Raw genomic sequence first — 20,275 nt, forward strand, 5'->3', positions numbered from 1 at the left:
CAGAGCCCAGAGATTTACATTCACTGGACAAAGGGGAAACTCTGTTCAAATTCTTTCTCTCCCTCTGGGATGACAGGGGCGGGGGAAATTGAATAAGTCCAGTGCACGGTGACGGCAGCAGTTCTTCCTCCAAATGCATTTTGAATGGAACATGATCCATTTATGATACATACTCAGTTGGGTGCCATGTGTGACATAGGTGGCCTGAATGCCTATCTTTCCTAATTTGTAAAACACTTGGGGGTTAGGCAGGAGGTAGGTGCCCAGCTGCCTACAGGAGAACAACAGTGTGTATTACTAGAGGCTGAAATGTAAGCATCTAAGGAGCTTTTACTGTACAAACTTGGGCACCAAGTGAGCGTTGGCACCACCAAAGTTTTCTGGAAGTTTTGTGAATCACAATGTAGACAAAACTCAGACATAAGCACTTAGCCCTGAGACACGGTGCCAATGTTTAAGGTTTAGCTACCTAAGTATCTTTGTGAAGCTAGGCTGTTGGGTAGGGTGCTTTGTTATTGTAGGGCTGCTGGAATTTTCAAAAGGTTAAAAAAAAAGACATTAAAGATGCCTCGAAAAAACAGAATGGAAGAAAGACAAACACTGTGAAGACAAAAATAAGAGAAAAAAAGAATAATTAACATTCACATCAATTAAGATTGCCAGCATGCCTTTAGGAAGAGTAATAGAAGCAGCCAAAGTACGTTGTTATGGACACTGCAAATGTTTGAATAGTGCTGGAATCATGAAACTATGATGCTAACTGTAGATATAGCAAATTTGTACATTCAGTGCTAGTTAGTATTGTGTGTAGGCTGATGGTAATTGGCTTGCAAAACTCACTACATGTATATAGCAAAACCAAAGGGAGAAAATATATATTTTGAAAGCTGTTTTTAAATTGTTTTCCTTGTAAATTAAAACCATTAACTACATATCATTATGCAGATGAACATTCATGTATTTTAATACTATTGTCTATGTTTAATTGGTTTTGGAGAGCAAATTACCCATTAAAGAACAATCCTGATTTCATTTGTCCTATCTATACAATAGATAGTATAAAGAGCCCCAAAAACCTAAGTCTTCAATCCCACAGGCAACAAAACTTGAAAGAGCAGTGCTAACAAACTGAGAAAATTGCTTAAGGTTTAAAAAGTCTGTTTTAATTTTTAACACAAGTTTTCCAACTTTGTGTAGATATTGGTCTATCTTCCACTGCTTGCAGCATCAGAGAAAGGTTGAAGAAGTTTTTTTTATTACCCATAAGTACTTATGTTCGATTAATAGGGTTTAAGGAGGGACTATATTGTCAATAGCTGAATTTCAGAAGTCTCTTAAGTGTTGAAATCATGATCCATTTGAAATCAATGGGAATGTTGCCATTGACACCTGAAAGACCATAATTCTACCCAATAAGCTTTACCGAAATGTATCTGGTATAAATATCTCGGAGATCCCTGCCACGCTTCTACATGGCATTTTGGAGTCTGGAAGAACGGTCTTCTGGACCCCAAAACATGTGACATTATGCTAATGAGGCGTGAAGAATTTGCATCCGTGCCTCATTAGCGTTTTTCGCTCCCTGTATTAGCATGCCACTTCTGCAGGAAGTGACTTGTGTAGAAATGGCCAATAAGAGGCTCAGATATGAGGATCATGAGGATCATGTGAAAATCTAAAGAGAATAGAACTTGTATATTTTGTTAGTTCAAACTTTTCCAAGTGAATTTCCTATTTTTCACAAAAACGACTTCCTGATTCACTTGTCCACACATAACAGTGTAGTTTTGCTGCCAGAAGCTAGCTGCTCCCCAATCACCTCCCTTTGGCAGGAAAATAAAAGGGCTATATGTGTGAAATGGGTTCTTTTCACTATAATCCACTGATAATTAGCAGTGGCAGATGCAACTGATGTTGTTTCGTCAACAACAACGCTGGTGCACACCTGCCTTGACACTTCTGGTTTGACAGCAGCATGCTGAGTTTGGAGAATTCATTTTAGCTCCAAACACCTGCCATAGGTAGACTGGACAACCATTTATTTTAAAATTCTATGGAACTGGGAAAAGACATAGAGCTACTTTGGTTTCCAAATGCGTAAAGTATTTTCAAGGGACAATTTTCAATTATTTCTCCGTCATTCTCTTTTTGCCTCCACTAATAAATTTGTCAGTTGTAATGGTCCAATGTTTATGATTCTTTGTAGATTTAAAACGTCTGTACAGAGGATGGTTGCCCATACATACTGGTAATTGGCAATACCATGGCAAGATCTAAGTTTGATTCCCAGTTCCTCTGCTATCTCTCACTGGGATTTGGAAACAGAATGCTCAAGCTCAGGCAGGAAGTTTGCAAGGAGGTGAGGCAGCATATACATTTTGTTGTGCCAAAGCAACCCTACAACTAATTAAACAGCAGTGCTGTTCCAACATTTGATGTTGTCCATGCCTAAGTGGCTGATATGGATATAAAGTGTGAAGGGGATAGTAAAGGGGAGTCTTCAATTTTTACATTACAAACACAAGATGGAACTAGTAAGAAAAAAACATTTAGTTTATTTCACATGTTGATTTCCAAACTTTTTGATTTACTCTGTTATGGCAATAGGGCACAAAACTCTTGTGATCATGCAATATCGCCAACATTATACACAAAAGCCACTAGAGCATAATGTTCTTTTTCATACTGTTTTCCTCACTGTTATGATTGCTGTATTAAAGACACAATCAGTACCTACGTTGCCACGGCAGCCAGTGTCCCCCCACTGATTTCCTCTGTTTCACTATCATTAACATGGTGCTGTCACTGTTCCTACAAAGAGCAGTATTAATTGAAGCAATTTGTTCTATCAGAGGTGGAGATGGCATATTTATACATTTATATCACTAAAATTAACAGGCTACATTGCAGCTGGAGAGGTAATATTCACTTGGGTAGATGTACATATGCTAGCTTTGATTGAGGTAGCATGCTGAAAATGTGTAGCCCTGGCTGTGCGGGCAGCATGAGTGGTATAGCTCGGATGTTAGATAAGCCCATAAAGATGGGGCTGTACTGCTGTTTTCAACATGCTGATTTCATCATAGCTGCCACATGTACATCTTCCTGAGCTGGGAATTACACCTCCAGCGCCAAAGCAGCCATATCCTCACTAGTTCTTAGCCTACGCAGACATGATTTGTTTCTTTAATTTTTTTGAATAAGTGTCTTCCATCAGCCCTCTAATAGTTTTTGTTGCTCTCCTTTGAACTCTGTCCAATATTTATACCTCTCTCTACTATTGATTTTCCCTGAACTAAACCCGGTAATATGAGTTTGACCTCACCACGGTTACTTATAGGGAGGGACTGTCTCCTGGGCAATTTACTATTTGCTGCCTCCATTTATGCAGCCTCAAATCACACTGGCAATATTACAGCCATACCACATTGCAAAACTGTCACTCATTTGCTGCCTGCTTTCAACTTCCATGCATCTCTTTCACATTTGTTGCCGGCTTTCTCCCTCCACTTGCATATAGGTTTCAGATTACTTTCATCCCATAGATGTTAGCTTTCATAGAATCAGAGAACACTAGAACTGGAAGGGATGTCAAGATGTCATCAAGTGCATTTCCCGGTCCTCATGACAGGCCATTTTTCTAAGACTCATTTAAGTCTCATATTTTTAACTTCTTCTTATCTCTTCATATTACCCTCACTTTTCTGTGTAATATTTTCTAATATGTGTTATCCAAATAACTTAAAATGCTGTTAAAGAAGGCTAGACCTGAATGGCAATCCAGGAAGCAACCACTGCACACTACCGTTTAACTTGATATATCATTCTTGATTTTTAGCTGTGATTGTGGTTTGTCAGGGTTTTTGTAAGTCAAATTATATTGACTTTACCCAGGCAATTTATTCAGATTGTGTGAGATAAGATTTCATGAGACACTGACTGAAGTGAACTACTTATATTCAGATGCTGGTATAGTGTACTGTCTTCTTTCCTGTTCATTACTAATTTTTCGATTCTGTTGAAAAAAGACAAAGCAATCAAGTTTGTCCAGAATGATTTTTTCATTATAAAGTCATGATGCATAATGCTCATGCTTCAGTTATTCTCTAGGGAGGTGTTATCATTTATATAGAACCATAAATTTGCATGGCATTTTAAACTGGAATAAGTTACTTTCTTTTCCTTGAGGAATTCTCACTCTCAGGGTCCATTTACACTGCAATAACAGTGCTATCAAGCATCATTCTCTTGGATAACAACGTGCTCTCTGTCAGATATGTTATAGAACTGATGGCAGGAACCAAGCATTAGCATGGCAATACCTGTACAGAACTCCCTTCTCCAGTCCTCCATCTTTCCCTGCAGAAGTTGCTTTGTGAGAACAAGTCATGGCCTCTGAAGGACTGACTTGGGAAGGACACGGTGGCCAGAATCAGCAAAAGACCACTCAAGTGGCAGAGAACACATTTACAGTAAACCCCTGAGTTACGCAACCCATGCATAACTCAAATTTTCATGCAAGTTGGGGTGGGGGGCCAGTGGGGGGGGAAGAACAGGAACTAAGCTGCAGCCTGGTTCCCAGCTCCCCTGGGCCTCCAGGACCTGGGAAATTGACCAGCCCACTAAGGAGAGCTGGGGACCAGGGGGCAGCCTGTTTCCCATCTCCTAACCTCTTGTGGGATCTGGGAAGCTAACAAGCCATGTTCTGATCAGTTTCCCAGGTCCTGCAAGCAGTGGGGAAATGGGAACCAAGTGGGTTTCCAGTTCCCTGCTATTTTTAGGACCTGGGTAATGGATGAGCTCATGGCTGGTCCATTTCCTGTTTCCTGCCAGCACAGGGGAGCTGGGAACCAGGCTGTTGCTTGATTCCCAGTCCTCGCCACTTGGGGCTGGTCTGTTTCCCCAGTCCCGCAAGCAGCAAGGACTGTTGCCTGGTTCCCAGCTCCCTTCCCCTTGCAGAGCTGGGAAACTGACCGGCGCAGCAGCCTTCGTCAGTTTTATGGCTCCAGACAGTGGAGGGGAGCCAGGAATCAGGGGCAGCCTGGGGTGCTGTCCTGGTCAGTTTCCTGGATCTGCAAGTGGAGGGGATCTGACAGCTCTATGCTAACGACAGGTTACAAAATTGCAAATGGAATACCATTTGCAAAGTCGTGAGGCTAATAAGCATAGCCACATGAGATTTCATTTTTCACAGGGGGTGTGCCAGCAGTGCAGAGGCCATGTGGACTTGCCTCTGCCAGCTAAGCCCCGCTCTGTCGCCAGTCCCTTATGCCTATAACATCCTCTGGGATGACTTGCTCACCTGAGAAATGAAAGTCCAGTTTCGGTTTCCTGTTCTACATCAGACAAAGTGATAAGCAGGAGGTGGGATTGCCCACATCTTGCATGAGTGCTCTAGCGACTGGGCTGGGATATCTTTTTGTGAGGAGACAACCTTCCTCAGGTGTCTGACACCAGAACAAAGTTCTGTGAATCCCAGGCTGAGGGAGGTGCCTTTTGTTAAGTGACTGACTTTCTCTGTGGAATGGGGCTTAAGTCACACTCCTCTTGGCTTTTCACATTGGCTAGGGAACCTGGGCACAGCAGAATGGACAGCTACAATGGGTCCCCACCAGAAGGGGAGGGACTAAAGGTGGAAGGGATGGGGCCAAGGACAGTCAGCCCTTAGTACTGCTCAGACCACTGTGCTTATCTGCCCCACCCCTCAGAGCCCCACAGAGTGACAGAGCAGCACTGCTGCAGCACTTTAAAGGGAACCAGGGCAATTGCCCCCTTTGTCCCCTCACCTTTGTCAGCAGGCCTGCCTGGGCACGTTGTTCAGGGGCTCTGGAGTCTATTATGAGTCAGTATGCCTAAACATTAGGGCTACGTCTACACATGAAGCCTACTTCGAAGTAGCTTATTTCGATGTAGCAACATCGAAATAGCCTATTTCGATGAATAACGTCTACACGTCCTCCAGGGCTGGCAACGTCGATGTTCAACTTTGACATTGCGCAGCACCACATCGAAATAGGCGCAGCGAGGGGACGTCTACATGCCAAAGTAGCACACATCGAAATAAGGGTGCCAGGCACAGCTGCAGACAGGGTCACAGGGCGGACTCAACAGCAAGCCACTCCTTTAAAGGGCCCCTCCCAGACACAGTTGCACTAAACAACACAAGATCCACAGAGCCGACAACTGGTTGCAGACCCTGTGCATGCAGCATGGATCCCCAGCTGCGGCAGCAGCAGCCAGAAGCCCTGGGCTAAGGGCTGCTGCACACGATGAGCCTAGAGCCCCGCAGGGGCTGGAGAGAGAGCGTCTCTCAACCCCTCAGCTGATGGCCGCCATGGCAGACCCCGCAATTTCGATGTTGTGGGATGCGCAACGACTACACAGTCCCTACTTCGACGTTGAACGTCGAAGTAGGGCGCTATTCCCATCCCCTCATGGGGTTAGCAGCTTCGACGTCTCGCCGCCTAACGTCGATGTTAACTTCGAAATAGCGCCCGACACGTGTAGCCATGATGGGCGCTATTTCGAAGTTAGTGACGCTACTTCGAAGTAGCGTGCACGTGTAGACACGGCTTAGGAGTTGCAATGCTGAGTTTAATTCCTATTGATGGATCCAACCCTTCATACTTACTTTTATCTTTCAGAGCCTAAATACCTTAGAAAATCTGGCCCTTCGATTTTGTAGTGGGAGTCCCCACAGTTTGAACTAAAGACCCAGGCTCTGTAGCTGGCATCTGTAACAGACTCCTATCTGGGCGCCGTTAGGGGATGTATTGCATATGTTGACCAGTGGGCTTTATATCTGTTGTGGCCTATGTTGAATTCATATATCTCACAATGCATAAAGTTGTCACTATTATTGTCATATTCTTAATTAGTTTCTGTTTATTTGTATCACATTACTTCTATTGAAGGCTTTTCTGCTTTCTGAATCATAAAATTGCCCTTCAGTTAGTCTGAGGTCTGCTTTGAGGTGTTTTCTTCCATTTGCCTCGGCAGTGAGAGCTTCCCCCACCCCCAAAAGTAGCGTTTTTCAGCATCTCAGCAGCTGATCCAGGAATGCTTAGCTCTTGCTCTCTTCCAGTCCTATTAATCAATGACTGATATGCTCTTTGTTCTCCCTTTACTTCATTCCTGATGACCAAATTATCCCACCACTGAACTGGTAGGAGAAAAGCTTTTGACCAAAGAGCTCACCTTCATCCTCTACTTCCCTCGTTATAATACAATGTTGAAACTCTCTAATCTAGAAGTCTCTCATCCGGTAACACCCATAATACAGCATGATTTTAATTAGGCAGATGACCATTTATAATGGGTGTGGCCAAGTTTCCCCAGTCCCATAAATGTTGAATAGTAACAGAGAGAAAGCCGTGCTAGTCTATGTACTATCAAAACAAAAAAGCAGTCCAGAAAAAAAAATGATCAAGGTGAGCAAATCAGAGAGTAGAGGGGCAGAAGGGGGGGCAGGGTGTCAAGAATTAGATTAAGCCAAGTATGCAATTGAGCCCCTATAGTGACCCAGAAAATTCCAATCTCGGTTCAAACAATGTGTTAATGTGTTTATTTGTCCACCTTGACTACTGTTTTTGATTCTCTGTGCCTTAAATATTGAGTCTGTTCTGGTATGGCTATGGCCTGAAGAAGTGAGTCTGTGCCACGAAAGCTCATCACCTGATACATTATTTTGTTAGTCTTTAAAGTGCTACTTGACTGCTTTTTTGTTTTGGTCCCATAAAGTTTTTTTACAATCACCAGTCCTGTATCTCAGTGTTCTGTGCTGTTGTTTACTGGTAATTTAATCCTAAATGTCTTCTAAGAGCCCAGTAAGCAGTGGAAGTGTAGGTAATGTTGCTAGACAATATTGAGCTCCTGTCGCCGGGCAAATTCTCTCCTCTGGTACTGGTCAGATCCCAAGGGTGCTGGATTAGAAAGGTTCAACCTGTATCTCTCTCTCGTAAGCCTATTATATGCAGCCATTGAATATTGGCATGTCAAATTTGCCTACGTACAACATTGAGAGTCTATACCTTTAATGCAAAAATATTGTGAAATAAAATCTGCATGTTGTAATATTCAAAAGTAAAGCTTTTGCAATGAGAGCAGGTGGTGTTACACCACACCACTGTATTGGATGTGTTCACTTGTCAAGTCTTAGCCAGTATCCTGTCTCTGACAATGAACAGTGATGCATGAAGGGGAGGCATAGCTCAGTGGTTTGAGAAGTGGCTAGCTAATCCCAGGGTTTGTGAGCTCAGTCCTTGAGGAGGCCACTTAGGGGGCTGGGGCAGATAGATTAAAAAAATCTGTCAGGGAGGGTGCTTGGCCCTGCTGAGATGGCAGGGAACTGGACTCAATGACCTTCCAAGGTGCTTTCCATTTCCATGAGATGTGTATCTCCATATCCTTTTTTTATTTTATTGAGATGAAGACTCAAGAAACCTTCCAAGTAATCAGTTTGACTTGGCTTGTACTGGCAAGGTTAACCAGAATGGTCCAATATGTAAATAAATTAACTTAAAGATTTTTTTTTTAAATCTTAAATTCAAATATATATTTTTGTATTTATTATATTAGATATTGCATTGAAATTGTAATAGGCTGAGTCCGTTCCAGTTAACTTTAATCAGGGTGACAGGGTAAGAGATGGAATAATTTCATCCTGGTTTCTCTGTCTCCATTTTTGGACTAACCTACCACATTTCTAGAAAAACAGAGTTTGCAGTCAGCTATAGGTCCATGTGTCACACTCTGAAAAATGGTTGCCTAACACACATTCCTCTGTTTTGCTCTCCAAAAAGGTCTTTATCCTTTGAAGAAGTTCCCAAGCAAAGTTTTGCTACTTCTTAGCAGGACTGATGATCTACATATTTTGGTTGATGCATGCCCCTTCAAGCAACCAATGTAGTTCAGCTAAAAATGATAATATTTTATTTGCTAATGGACCACATTTCCTTTGAAGAGTAGATCATGTTTAGGTGATGTTTTATCTAATAGGAGAGGAAGATGAGAGTGGCACAGATTATTTTGACAACATGTGCTGTATCCTAAGCTTAGATAGTATAGAGTGGTCTTAGTTACTGATGTGGTAAAAATATTCACTTTCTAAGTCACTTCTAGGCCGTGTCTACACTAGCCCCAAACTCCGAAATTGCCACGCAAATGGCCATTTGGAAGTTTACTAATGAAGCGCTGAAATGCATATTCAGTGCTTCATTAGCATGCAGGCGGCCGCGGCACTTCGAAATTGACACACCTCGCCGTCGCGCGGCTCATCCCGATGGGGCTCCTTTTCGAAAGGACACCACCTACTTCGAAATCCCCTTATTCCCATGAGCAGATGGGAATGAGGGAACTTCGAAGTAGGCGGGGTCCTTTCGAAAAGGAGCCCCGTCGGGACGAGCCGCACGGTGGCGAGGCACGTCAATTTTGAAGTGCTGCGGCCACCCACATGCTAAAGAAGCGCTGAATATGTATTTCAGCGCTTCATTAGTAAACTTTGAAATGGCCATTTGCGTGGCAATTTCGAAGTTTGGGGCTAGTGTAGACATCGCCCTAATATTTTATCTATCTTTATTTGATAGGTGTAAGGTGTGATGTTTATCTTCTTTTAGTAGAAGAGATACAATAGTTGTTTAACTTCTAACATATTATTATAGACATTTATTTCTACACATTTGATTATGTGAGCTTTATTAAATGTTTACTAATTGTGTCTATGCATATTTTCATTGAAATGGCTGCGTATTTATGGCTTTTTGAACATAGCTATGCAAAAAGTACTGTATTAATGAAAAATCATTTGCAATGGCAGTTGATACATAAGCAAATGGTGATACAAGGGTATTGCCAGTTATGGATAATGTGTGTCTTTGCTACTATATACTATCTATCATATAAAACATAAGGTACTTCTAACATATGTCTTTATGCAAATGTTATTTATGTGGCTTTATATTATTATGAACCATGTCTTTGGCTCAGCTTCTCTTCTTACTCATCAGTTTTACATCAGTGTAACTTTATTGACTTCAGTGGAATTATTCCAGATAACCTCTGATGTGAAAGCACAATCAGAACTACTTGAGTTGAATGGGACCAATTACTTGTGTAGGGCTGTGAGAGATCAGGGACTATTTTAATATAGGTTGCTGTCCAATCCATTATTTTTACATGTGAATCTCCCGCTAGCAACTAGCAGGATCTACATACTCACTTATTGATGGAAGAACATGGAATTCAAGCATGGAACTTAAGTGCATCCTGAGAGGTCCTGAGCAATATGAGCTCTCAGTCAGGAGAAGTGGAAGGCACTCATCAGGTCCCAGGGCCTTTTAGAAGCTCATAGGATCAGGCTCTTTGGATTATATAATAAACAGTTCTGTAGCTAAGTAGTAACAGTGTTTCACTGTTGTCTATGCTGTGTGTGCATGACCATGTGCTACATTTATGTGTTATAAAATATAATTGCACTTGTTGGTTTCTTTCCAAGATTTCCTCAGCTAATGAGCTCAAAAGAACAACAGCTGATAAATATCAGCACCATGGTTTGCAAAGAAATGATAACTTCTTCAGGATTTTGTAGCTGCTTCTCCAGTGTAGGCTTGTGTGATGATTGACCTTCTGTTTTATGAATAGAATGTAGGATTTGTCTGTAATATGTCTATGCACAATACAAGCTTTAATCAGAAAGAAAGCCTAGCTAGAAGGCTTTAAGCCAAAAGCTTTATTAAAGACACTTCCAGGAAGCCCAAACCCTGCAATTTAATAACTTTAGAATCAAGAATACCCTGGATTGCTTCAGCAAATATATTTTTCAAAGACCATTGGTTTATGAAATTTATTCTACGAGTGGCTGATTTTATGAGCAGTTGTTTGTCATAATCAGATTTAGAAGCCATACATCTCCTACCCATTGATGATTGTGCTGTGACCTCCGGCTTCAGGTTTCTGGTAGAAGTATAGCACATTTCTACAATGAATGAAAACTGTGACTGTCTTATCAAATAGCAGCAGCACTCATTTTGTTTAACCGTGCTGGAAATTAGTTTTTCAGGGATTGATCTTGACAGGTCAACTGTCAAGAACTGGTGTATGTAACTGTAAATTCATTGATCCTATAAACAAAATTCTGCCTACAAGAACAAGTGGAACTCAAAATTGACACACTTATGAACAAATGAAATGGTCTGAAGCTCAAGGATTCAGAGGAAGAATCCCTTTTGGTAGAAGGTTTTCCTCATGTTCCATTTATCGACCTTATCTACATCATATTTTTATATAGACTGTAAAATATAACTCTGCATTCAAAACAGTGTACAGTTGAGGCAGAAATGAATTAAGGGGAAACCATAAAACTCTCTTAGATGTATTCCCTTCTTCCTGTACCTCATCCTCAGTTAATATATGAGAAGTTGATTTCTCTCCTCCTTTTTAAACTAAAGCAAAATAAATAAATCTTTGTTTATATTGGCATATATTTCAGTTGCTCTTTGCAAGCTCCTGATGTTGGTGAGGAATGTATTTATATGATATTCAAATGATTCATATCTTAGTCTTCCAGCAAAGCTTATTGTTAAAGATGGGGAAGAGGAATGGAGTGGGAGAAGAAATTGTTTGCTAAGACACTGAAAGAGAAGAAGGTGAATAACGCAGGGTTGTGTTTTGCTTCCTAGTTTTGAGTAAATATCCAAACCCTAAATAAGTACAAATTGCTTGCTCCTTTTAAGTCAGCTGAACTATGCTGATTTGTCTTTGTTGAGGATCTGGTCTACTTTGTTAAATAACAATAAAATTAAACAATTAAGAAAATTTGCTATTTAGATTTCTTTTTAGAGCAAATATATGACACTAAATTTAAAATTAAACTTTCCTTTTAAATTCGGCTGGCCATGGCTATAGGTGTTCATGAGACCATCACAGTGAAATGACTACTGCACCCAAAGGTGATATTTCCAAAATGGTACAACAGTGTGAGAATATTCAAATTTGGGTCATTGTACCTTTTGACATTACTGGTATCTAACATATTTTTTGGAACTCATAGATGTGTAAAGATAAATGTACTCTAATTTCTGACTTTCCTGTACTGTACAGTATGTGGTTTCATAGGTCCATGAATTTTGCTGTGACCTCTACAGTAACTCTAGAGCCCATTTCATTTGTATGAACAACCAATCATCAAACAAAGATGGATCTGTGTGATTCTTATTTTTATGTGCTGTCTGTATCCAAAGCCCTGACTGAGGGTTTATCTGGATGACTCTTATTTGTTGTATTGGCCCAGCTTTTGGGAGTGAATGATAAAAATTCAAGTAACAGAAATAAGTCTTGCAGAACATTTAACCAGAGGCATTATCAGCTGAATACCTTCCTTCTTAAGAAAGTTTTGACTCTTTACACTAAGGATACCCGATTGGAAGAAGCTACATGTTAGAATGTTATGGCCTACATGTAAGGGGTGCATCTTTAGCTAGCAGCATACATACCAGCCTACATATCCCTGAGTGCAGGGCTGGTGACAAACACAAGGGATTAGATTTCAATATCACTTATCTCTGTCCAAGAACAAAATAATGTCATGGATTCCATCCTAGGGTAAGAGAAACAGCCTGTTGCTTACTAAGGAGGGATTATTCATTATGAAAAATCCAATAGGTCTTTTGAGCCTATCACATTAGACTTTTGTCAGAAAATGCAGTCCGCTTTAGTTTGATGTCCTATATCATAATTAATTGAAAACGAATGCATTTGGATATACTGACAAAAGTAGCCTCAATAAATATTGCAGGGTTGGGGTTAAACAGGTTGCCTACACCAGATTTATAGCTTATTTTAAAGCTTAGGAAATGTCTGATCTTCTTTAACCTTGGCATTTGAGAGAAATATATGTGATTGTTTTGTTAGTGGTCATGGGGATGGGGAGAGTTTTAGGTCAAGGAGAAGAAATAAGTCTTCAGATAAGATACAGAGTCATTCTCACACAGCTAGAATGGGAGACAATTTCTTTTCTTATTACTAATTGATGAGCTATTGGGTTGTGCAGCAGAGAAAGGAAACTGACATTTGATGAGCAACGTGGAATAGGTTGAAGAATTAGAAAAGAACCAGAACAAAGAGGGGAGGTGGTGAGATCGCAGATAATGTTGATAATGAGGCAAGAGAAGCAGAAACATGCCAAAAAGAAAAGTCTTATCAAGGTGATGTGGGTTAAATGATATAACAAGTCCTATGGATAATAAAGCAAAGTTAATGTGAGACATCGTGAAGAAAACACACTCAGCCAAAGTACTTGGACATTTTATACTCATTATAATCCAGGCACTAATGGGGAGCAAAAATGCCTCATAGTCTCTCCACCCTCCTTTTGCCCTATACTATAGGTTTTGAATATAACCATTCATTCAGATTGCTATTAAAGCATTTCAAGTAAATGTGTAAAGATGTACATGCCTAACATCACCTTCATATTCACGTCATATTCTTTCCATTTGTAGTTGGCAACATGGGACTCTGAAAAAGGCCTGAATGGCAGCCTACAGGAGCGGCGTCTGGGCAGTGACTTACAAGGACTGACACTGAAAGTGGTGACTGTCTTGGTAGGATCCTATTTGAGTTCAGGAAACAAAGTACTCAGAAGAAGAATGATGTGATAGGACATTTGGGTGTTTCCCTACCCCCTATCATTTTTCATTATCTCTTTTTATATTACCTACTTGGTCTGAATAGCTGCATAATCAAGAAAGGAGAAATGGAAGATTTTTGTTCTGTATTGTTGTGTTACTTGGTGGATTCTCATTAAAATCTGGGTTTTAGAGAATTACATACTATGCTGATCTCAAACAGTTCAGCCAGGATGAAATTTACTTCTCTGCAGGTGGCAAATATAATGGTTGTGCTCTGCTCAGATGGTGCACAGGACTTATTCTGGGCCTCTGCAAAGCAGTGAATTTCATCCATAGTTCTCCTTACCTTTAATGTTCTCCTGTACTGATCCCATGAATTAATAGATTGGAAGACCAGTCAGGGGCAGTATCATCATCTATTCTCACATTGCACGTAATGCAGGTCATAAAATTTCATCAAGCTGTTCTTTCATTAAGACCGCAATTGCTTATGTGAAGGGATAGGGCCACTTCCCACTAGAAACTTAGAAGGTACTAGAGTTCCAGTTAGCTAAAAGTTGCACTGGGAATAATTTAGTAGTTTAACTTGTTTCCAGTGATATAAGGATAGTTCATTAATTTTCTGCTGGGCCAAACCACGAAAATGTACTTTATAAGGGAACAGTTACCTTATAACTACTAAATATGCTGAACATGGTGACCTCATTATGTTGTTTTTCTTTTGTACCAAAACTATATACTCATGCTAGTTCATTCTTTTTGATAATGTCATCCTCTTGTTGAAAGTTGGCAAGTGTAAATAATGTCAGCTTCTTAAGTTATTTATTTTTCTATGTGTACTTTCTCTCTCCTCCTAGATCAAAGTGCATTAGAGAGACTTGGAGAACTGTATGAGATCATTAGGACAGTTTTCTTTACATCTGTTTCTATCTTTCTTCTCTCCAGCTAGTAAAGCCTGTGATCATACCTCCCCTCCCTCTTTGTGGGAGGTGAGTAGTTCCATCCAGAGGGGATGTTTACAGACATGGCCAACAGCAATGACTGTAAAATCAGTAGAGCTGGCACTCCCCCCGCAAATGAGCATATAGTCTGTGTCAGAGTGAAAAAACAAACAAACAAAAAACAAGCAAACAGAAAAATCCAGCATCGCCCTGAAGGATTCCCTATTGCATGGTTTCCAAAATACATTTTGTTAACTCTAAAAGCACTTCAGGAACCAATTGTTTTAAGAACTATTCATGGACTGGTCATAATGATAAATGATGGAAAAAAGATCAAAGGTTTTTCTAGCTATTATATCAGTGTATTTCTTGTGGAGATGAGCTGTTCATTACCTTGGCTGTGTCTGCACTACAAAAAATAACTTTGAGGTTGCTTACTTCAAAGTACAACTTTGAATTTGAGCATTTACACACACCCTACTTCAAAGTTTAACTTTGAAGTAGGGCACTACTCCATTCCCACGAATGGAGTAAGGATTTCGATGTTGGGCTCCCTAATTTCGAAGTAAGGGAAAAATGTGTGTAGACTCTCTACTGGCTACTTTGAAGTAGTGCCTAACTTCAAAGTAGACTTTGAAGTTAGTTCCTAGTGTAGACGCATCCCTTATGGGGGAATAAATATGAAACTACATTACTGTGGGCTGGACAGCCTCAATATTCTAAAAACCACAATAGCACTGTGTTGATGAGAGTTGGAGCCTTCTTTCAGGTTCTTTTTTTTCCCACAAAAGCTTCTTAAATATTAGCTTAGATGTTATTTTCCCCCCTCAGGAAGAACCTTTTGTGATGGTGGCAGAGAACATACTTGGGCAACCGAAGCGCTATAAAGGATTTTCCATTGATGTATTGGATGCACTTGCCAAGAATCTGGGCTTCAAGTATGAGATTTATCAAGCTCCTGATGGGAAATACGGACACCAGCTCCATAACAGCTCTTGGAATGGCATGATTGGAGAACTTATTAACAAGGTGCGGAGAGCAGAAACAGAGCATCCCCCCATGCCCACAGCAGAGTACAGTTAACTTGTTAAAGGGTTAGAGTGAAAATGTCCCCAGTGGAATACAGGAGATAAGTCACAATCAAACCCCAAATTCTGAATATTTTTGATTTGTGAAAACTTTGAATCCTGATCTAAAATTTTGAGCCCATGTCCACAGAACAAAGACAAAACAAATTGTATTATTTTGTCAGTGAAAGCATGTTACTCTGAATTTCAGTGTAAACTAAGTTCATTTAACAATATGTTCATATGGAAAATAAATACCAACCTACGTATTCCACTTCCATTCTGATTAGAGAACTTTCAGTTAGAGAGCTCACTAATTCATGCTACAATAAATTCATTTCTAACTCTGCTAAATTTCCTTTGAGTCACCTATTTTATAGCAATATGGTTTATAATAATAAACTGTTAGATTCCAAGGGATGCATTATAAAAAAAGAATGGAAGCAGGTCTCAAGGTAAGCCAGTCAGATAACACTTGGAAAGCTGGATTTTTTCTTTTAGTTACACCCATGTAAACCTGGAAGAACTTAGCTGAATACCACTGAAATAACTGAGAACTGATTCTAGCCAAGAATCTCCCGGGAAATTAAATGGATTTTGTTGGAGATGAATATAGCTTCTAACATGAAACAATCAACATCAGTGTAGGGCAAGGACATTTAGAGGAATTGATATCCAAGTGTGTTGCCCTTTCCAGAATAGTTTGCTCTGCTACGATATATGTTTTTTTAACCAAAATGTTAATCACTATTTAATATTACTGAAAAGAGGGTGTTTGAAATGAAAACTGAAGCAAAACACAAGTTCAGTGAACAGCTGTTATAAATATGATTGTATATCTGTATTCATTATATTGTGCATTAGGTAAACACTGGACATTTTCATATTTATCCAAGCTTTTCTGAATTCAATTAATCTGGAAATCTGGTTAGAAGTCCCGTGAGATCAGGCTTTCTTGTGAACTAATGAGTACTTCTGGTATTTCTGTTATTAGTCTTTCTGTTGATTTCAATTAGCTTTATATCAGCTTCTCCTCTCTGAGTTCTTTCCTAGATAAGTAAGGTAGTAACCCGAAAATATGTTTTAAAACTTTTTTAAATTGATTTCAAACATCATATTTTTCTTCCTTGAAGGCTGCCCACATGCCTGTTACCATGAAATCTGTTCATTTAACCAGTGAGTTCAAAATGGTTTCATGAGGTAAACTGCTGTTCCCCCCCTCCCAAAAAAAAAACAACAAAGAAACAAAAACCTCACTGTTGTTGCAGGAAAATCATTTGTGAATATGGAAAAATGAGAGACTATACAGAAGACTAACTATATAAAACTGCTGCCAAATACACATAATAAACAAAGTGGGGGGGAAATACAGTGTGGCTTTTGTTTTCCATTAATCTCTTTCAGTTAGAATAATTGCAGAAGTTATTTGTAACAAAAGTAGATAAAAAGAAGCATTCATGCAGAGTGTGATTTTTGTATGATGGGGACTCTTCCATTAATCTTCACAATGCTCCAGTTAGGAAGGAACTAGAAGTACTAGCCTCTATTCTGTTCATGAGGAAAGTGAGAAGAAAAGGTCAACTAAGTTCCCACCTGTGAGACGATTAGATGCTCTTTGCTCTACAGTAATTCCAGAGTGCACTTAGATATTCCACTTTCAACCAGCACATAATTTTATTTTATTAATTTCTCTCAGTAAATTGAAATGATTCCGTTGTTTTTTATACATTGGCCTAGACTTCAGTTTAAAATTAGATATGAGAAAGAAATCAATGAAGTGCATAAACCATTGGCTGGTTTGGAACTTCTCTTCTCATAGTTCGAATCTGCCCAATCGAAGCAATGTGCTTGCTAGCGGCAGGAAGAAATACGACCTGTTTCATTTCTCTTGCAGAGGGCAGATTTGGCAATCTCAGCTATCACTATAACACCAGAACGGGAAAGTGTTGTGGACTTCAGCAAACGATACATGGACTATTCAGTGGGGATTCTAATCAAGAAGCCCGAGGAGAAAATCAACATCTTTTCTCTCTTTGCTCCCTTTGATTTTGCGGTGTGGGCATGCATTGCAGCTGCCATCCCTGTAGTTGGTGTCTTGATATTTGTGTTAAACCGAATCCAGGCAGTAAGAGCACAGAATTCTTCACAGACCAGTCCCTCTGTGTCCTCCACTCTTCACAGTGCCATTTGGATTGTGTATGGGGCTTTTGTTCAGCAAGGTATTGTCAGAATTTAATATCCTATAGTCAATACTTGTCAGTCTCCATGTGAAAGAGGAGACCATTTATTAACTTGAGTGCCAGCACCTATAAGGAAATTATTCTTGACACAATGCACAGTCAACCTGTGGAATTCATTGCCAGTGGATGTTGTGAAGCTCCAAAGTATAACTGGGTTCCAAAAATAATTAGATTCGTGGAAAATAGATCCATGAATGGTTATTAACTAAGATGGCCACAGATACATGGTGTCCCTAAATTCTGACTGCTAGAAGCTGGAATTGAACTACAGGGGATAGATTACTCAAAAACTGCCTTGTTCTCTTTGTTCCCTCTAAAGCATCAGGCACCAGCCACTGCTGGAAGTCAGGATACTGTGCTAGAATGATCATAGGTTTGACAATGTGGCCATTTTTGTCTTTCTTACCATAAACAAACACCATTGGGACTAGCAAAAATCAGCGGTGTAGAAGAGTTGTATCATTAACTAAAGTTCAGACATAATTGTTCTGGAAACTTCATACAGAAATCTAATGAAAATTGAATAATAACTTATGTGGTACCTGATGCTATGATCTCTTATTACGTAAATCAGCTTCAGCCCCATACGGAAGTTTAAACAGTTGTCCTCAGTTTAAAAGTTACATTACCCCCAACACACAATATAGGTCTACTCTGATACACTCTGACTATTTAACATCTAGGTTTAGATAGTGATGTTGTATCATTATTTCATGTGTATGTTTTCACGTAAATCATTCTGCAGATTAGAGTTTGACAATTCTGGGCAAAGCCCTGTTGTGGATTTTCTTTAGTTGCTTAGTCACTGCCTATGTGAAGGGCAAATGAATTGAGAGGGTTAATATAGAAATTTTGCAAGATTCAATTCAAACCTGTGATTTTTTATCACACTGGGGGTAGAGGACAGAGGCTGGTGCAGATCACACCTCACCAGCACAACAAAGTATCAGAGGGGTAGCTGGGTTAGACTGTATCTTAAAAAAGAACAAGAAGTCCTGTTTTGGACTATTTTGGAGCATAGGCTTTCCTGGGCAAAGACCCACTTCGTCAGATACATGAGTCTGGAGGGGGGAGTTTCATGGGAGGATTTAAAGAGGGGGTCTCAGTAAAGGGGAGAGCCAAAGCTGACAAGGTCTATTCAGTCAGGGTGGATGTGTCGATAATGGGCCACATCCAACCTGACGGAATAGACCTTGTCAGCTCTTGCCCTGCCCTTTACTAAGATCCCCTCTTTGAATCCTTCTCTGAAACTTTCCCCCCACTACTCATGCATCTGTAGAAGCAGGTCTTTGCCCATGAAAGCTTATGCTCCAAAATATCTGTTAGTATATAAGGTGCCACAGGACTTCTTGTTGTTTCAGTACAACAAAGTATGCTGTAGCTTTCTGGCCAGATAATATGGTTTCAGAGAACATCAGAACAACTTAAGATAATCTCTAACCAATCACCCTATCAATATGTTCAATGCAACCTGAACAACAATTAAAATCAATATGAATGCATAGGAAGAGTTCCGCATTTCATTTTAGACATGTGGATGATCTTAAATATGGGTTTCTGTGAGACCTCAATTTTTCTGCTCATTTGTAGGTGGGGAATCTGCTATCAATTCTGTGGCTATGCGTATTGTGATGGGCAGTTGGTGGTTGTTTACCCTCATTGTGTGCTCATCTTACACGGCTAATTTAGCAGCATTTCTCACAGTATCAAGGATGGATAATCCTATAAGGTAAGTGCCTTTCTTTACACGGAGCTGGAAACTGCAATTTCTTAGATATGAATCATCCTTTTGGCCACTCATTCATGACAGAAGACTATTGTATGGAATTTTCTCTGTATTTTCAGTGTCTGCATTTCTCCCTTCCCTATTTCCCTCTTTTTCCTCCAAATGCCAAGCAGTTTTCTCATATCTATAGGAAAGTTCATAACATTTGGACTTTACAAGAAAACTTACTGATTCTCAAGGAAAATACATATCTCTATGAGAAAACTCACTTTCTTATGTAGGTTTTCTGCCTCACACTTAAGGTTACCTACATTTGTCAGTCTTAATGTTTTTGGTTGTAACACAGGAAATCTGAAAGAAAGGTATTGAATTTTTATCTCTAAGAGATCATGTAACATCTGGCCTCTGATTTTGCATGTGCAATTTTTTGTGCACAATCATTTGGGTAAGGATTTTGTGTATTCTGTCATTTGCAGTTTTGTATATTTCTGCGTGAACATGATTTTGCTCACAAAATTCCAGATATAAAATATTAGGCACATTTTTAAAATCAATAGACCAGATTTGTTATGATTATTTGAAGAGCAAGGTATTGCTTTGAAGAGAGAACAGATGGCAGAATCAGACTCCAACATATTAGAGATAGTAAGAACATTATTTAATATGTCTATTTCTT

The 20,275-nt window shown here is 39.8% G+C and overlaps 1 protein-coding gene across 3 annotated transcripts in view; it reads left to right on the top strand.

The window, feature by feature from the left end:
* Positions 1 to 20,275, top strand: part of GRID1 (glutamate ionotropic receptor delta type subunit 1) — an 898,770-nt gene that overhangs the window by 797,076 nt on the left and 81,419 nt on the right. For all 3 annotated transcript variants that reach the window (XM_074999453.1, XM_074999454.1, XM_074999455.1), the window contains exons 9-12: positions 13,497 to 13,598; positions 15,398 to 15,595; positions 17,528 to 17,852; positions 19,464 to 19,602. In XM_074999453.1, coding sequence (XP_074855554.1) covers positions 13,497 to 13,598; positions 15,398 to 15,595; positions 17,528 to 17,852; positions 19,464 to 19,602 — 764 coding nt within the window. The remainder of the gene's footprint in view (positions 1 to 13,496; positions 13,599 to 15,397; positions 15,596 to 17,527; positions 17,853 to 19,463; positions 19,603 to 20,275) is intronic.

Source organism: Carettochelys insculpta, chromosome 7 (assembly GCF_033958435.1).
Source record: "Carettochelys insculpta isolate YL-2023 chromosome 7, ASM3395843v1, whole genome shotgun sequence".
NCBI lineage: Eukaryota > Metazoa > Chordata > Testudines > Carettochelyidae > Carettochelys > Carettochelys insculpta.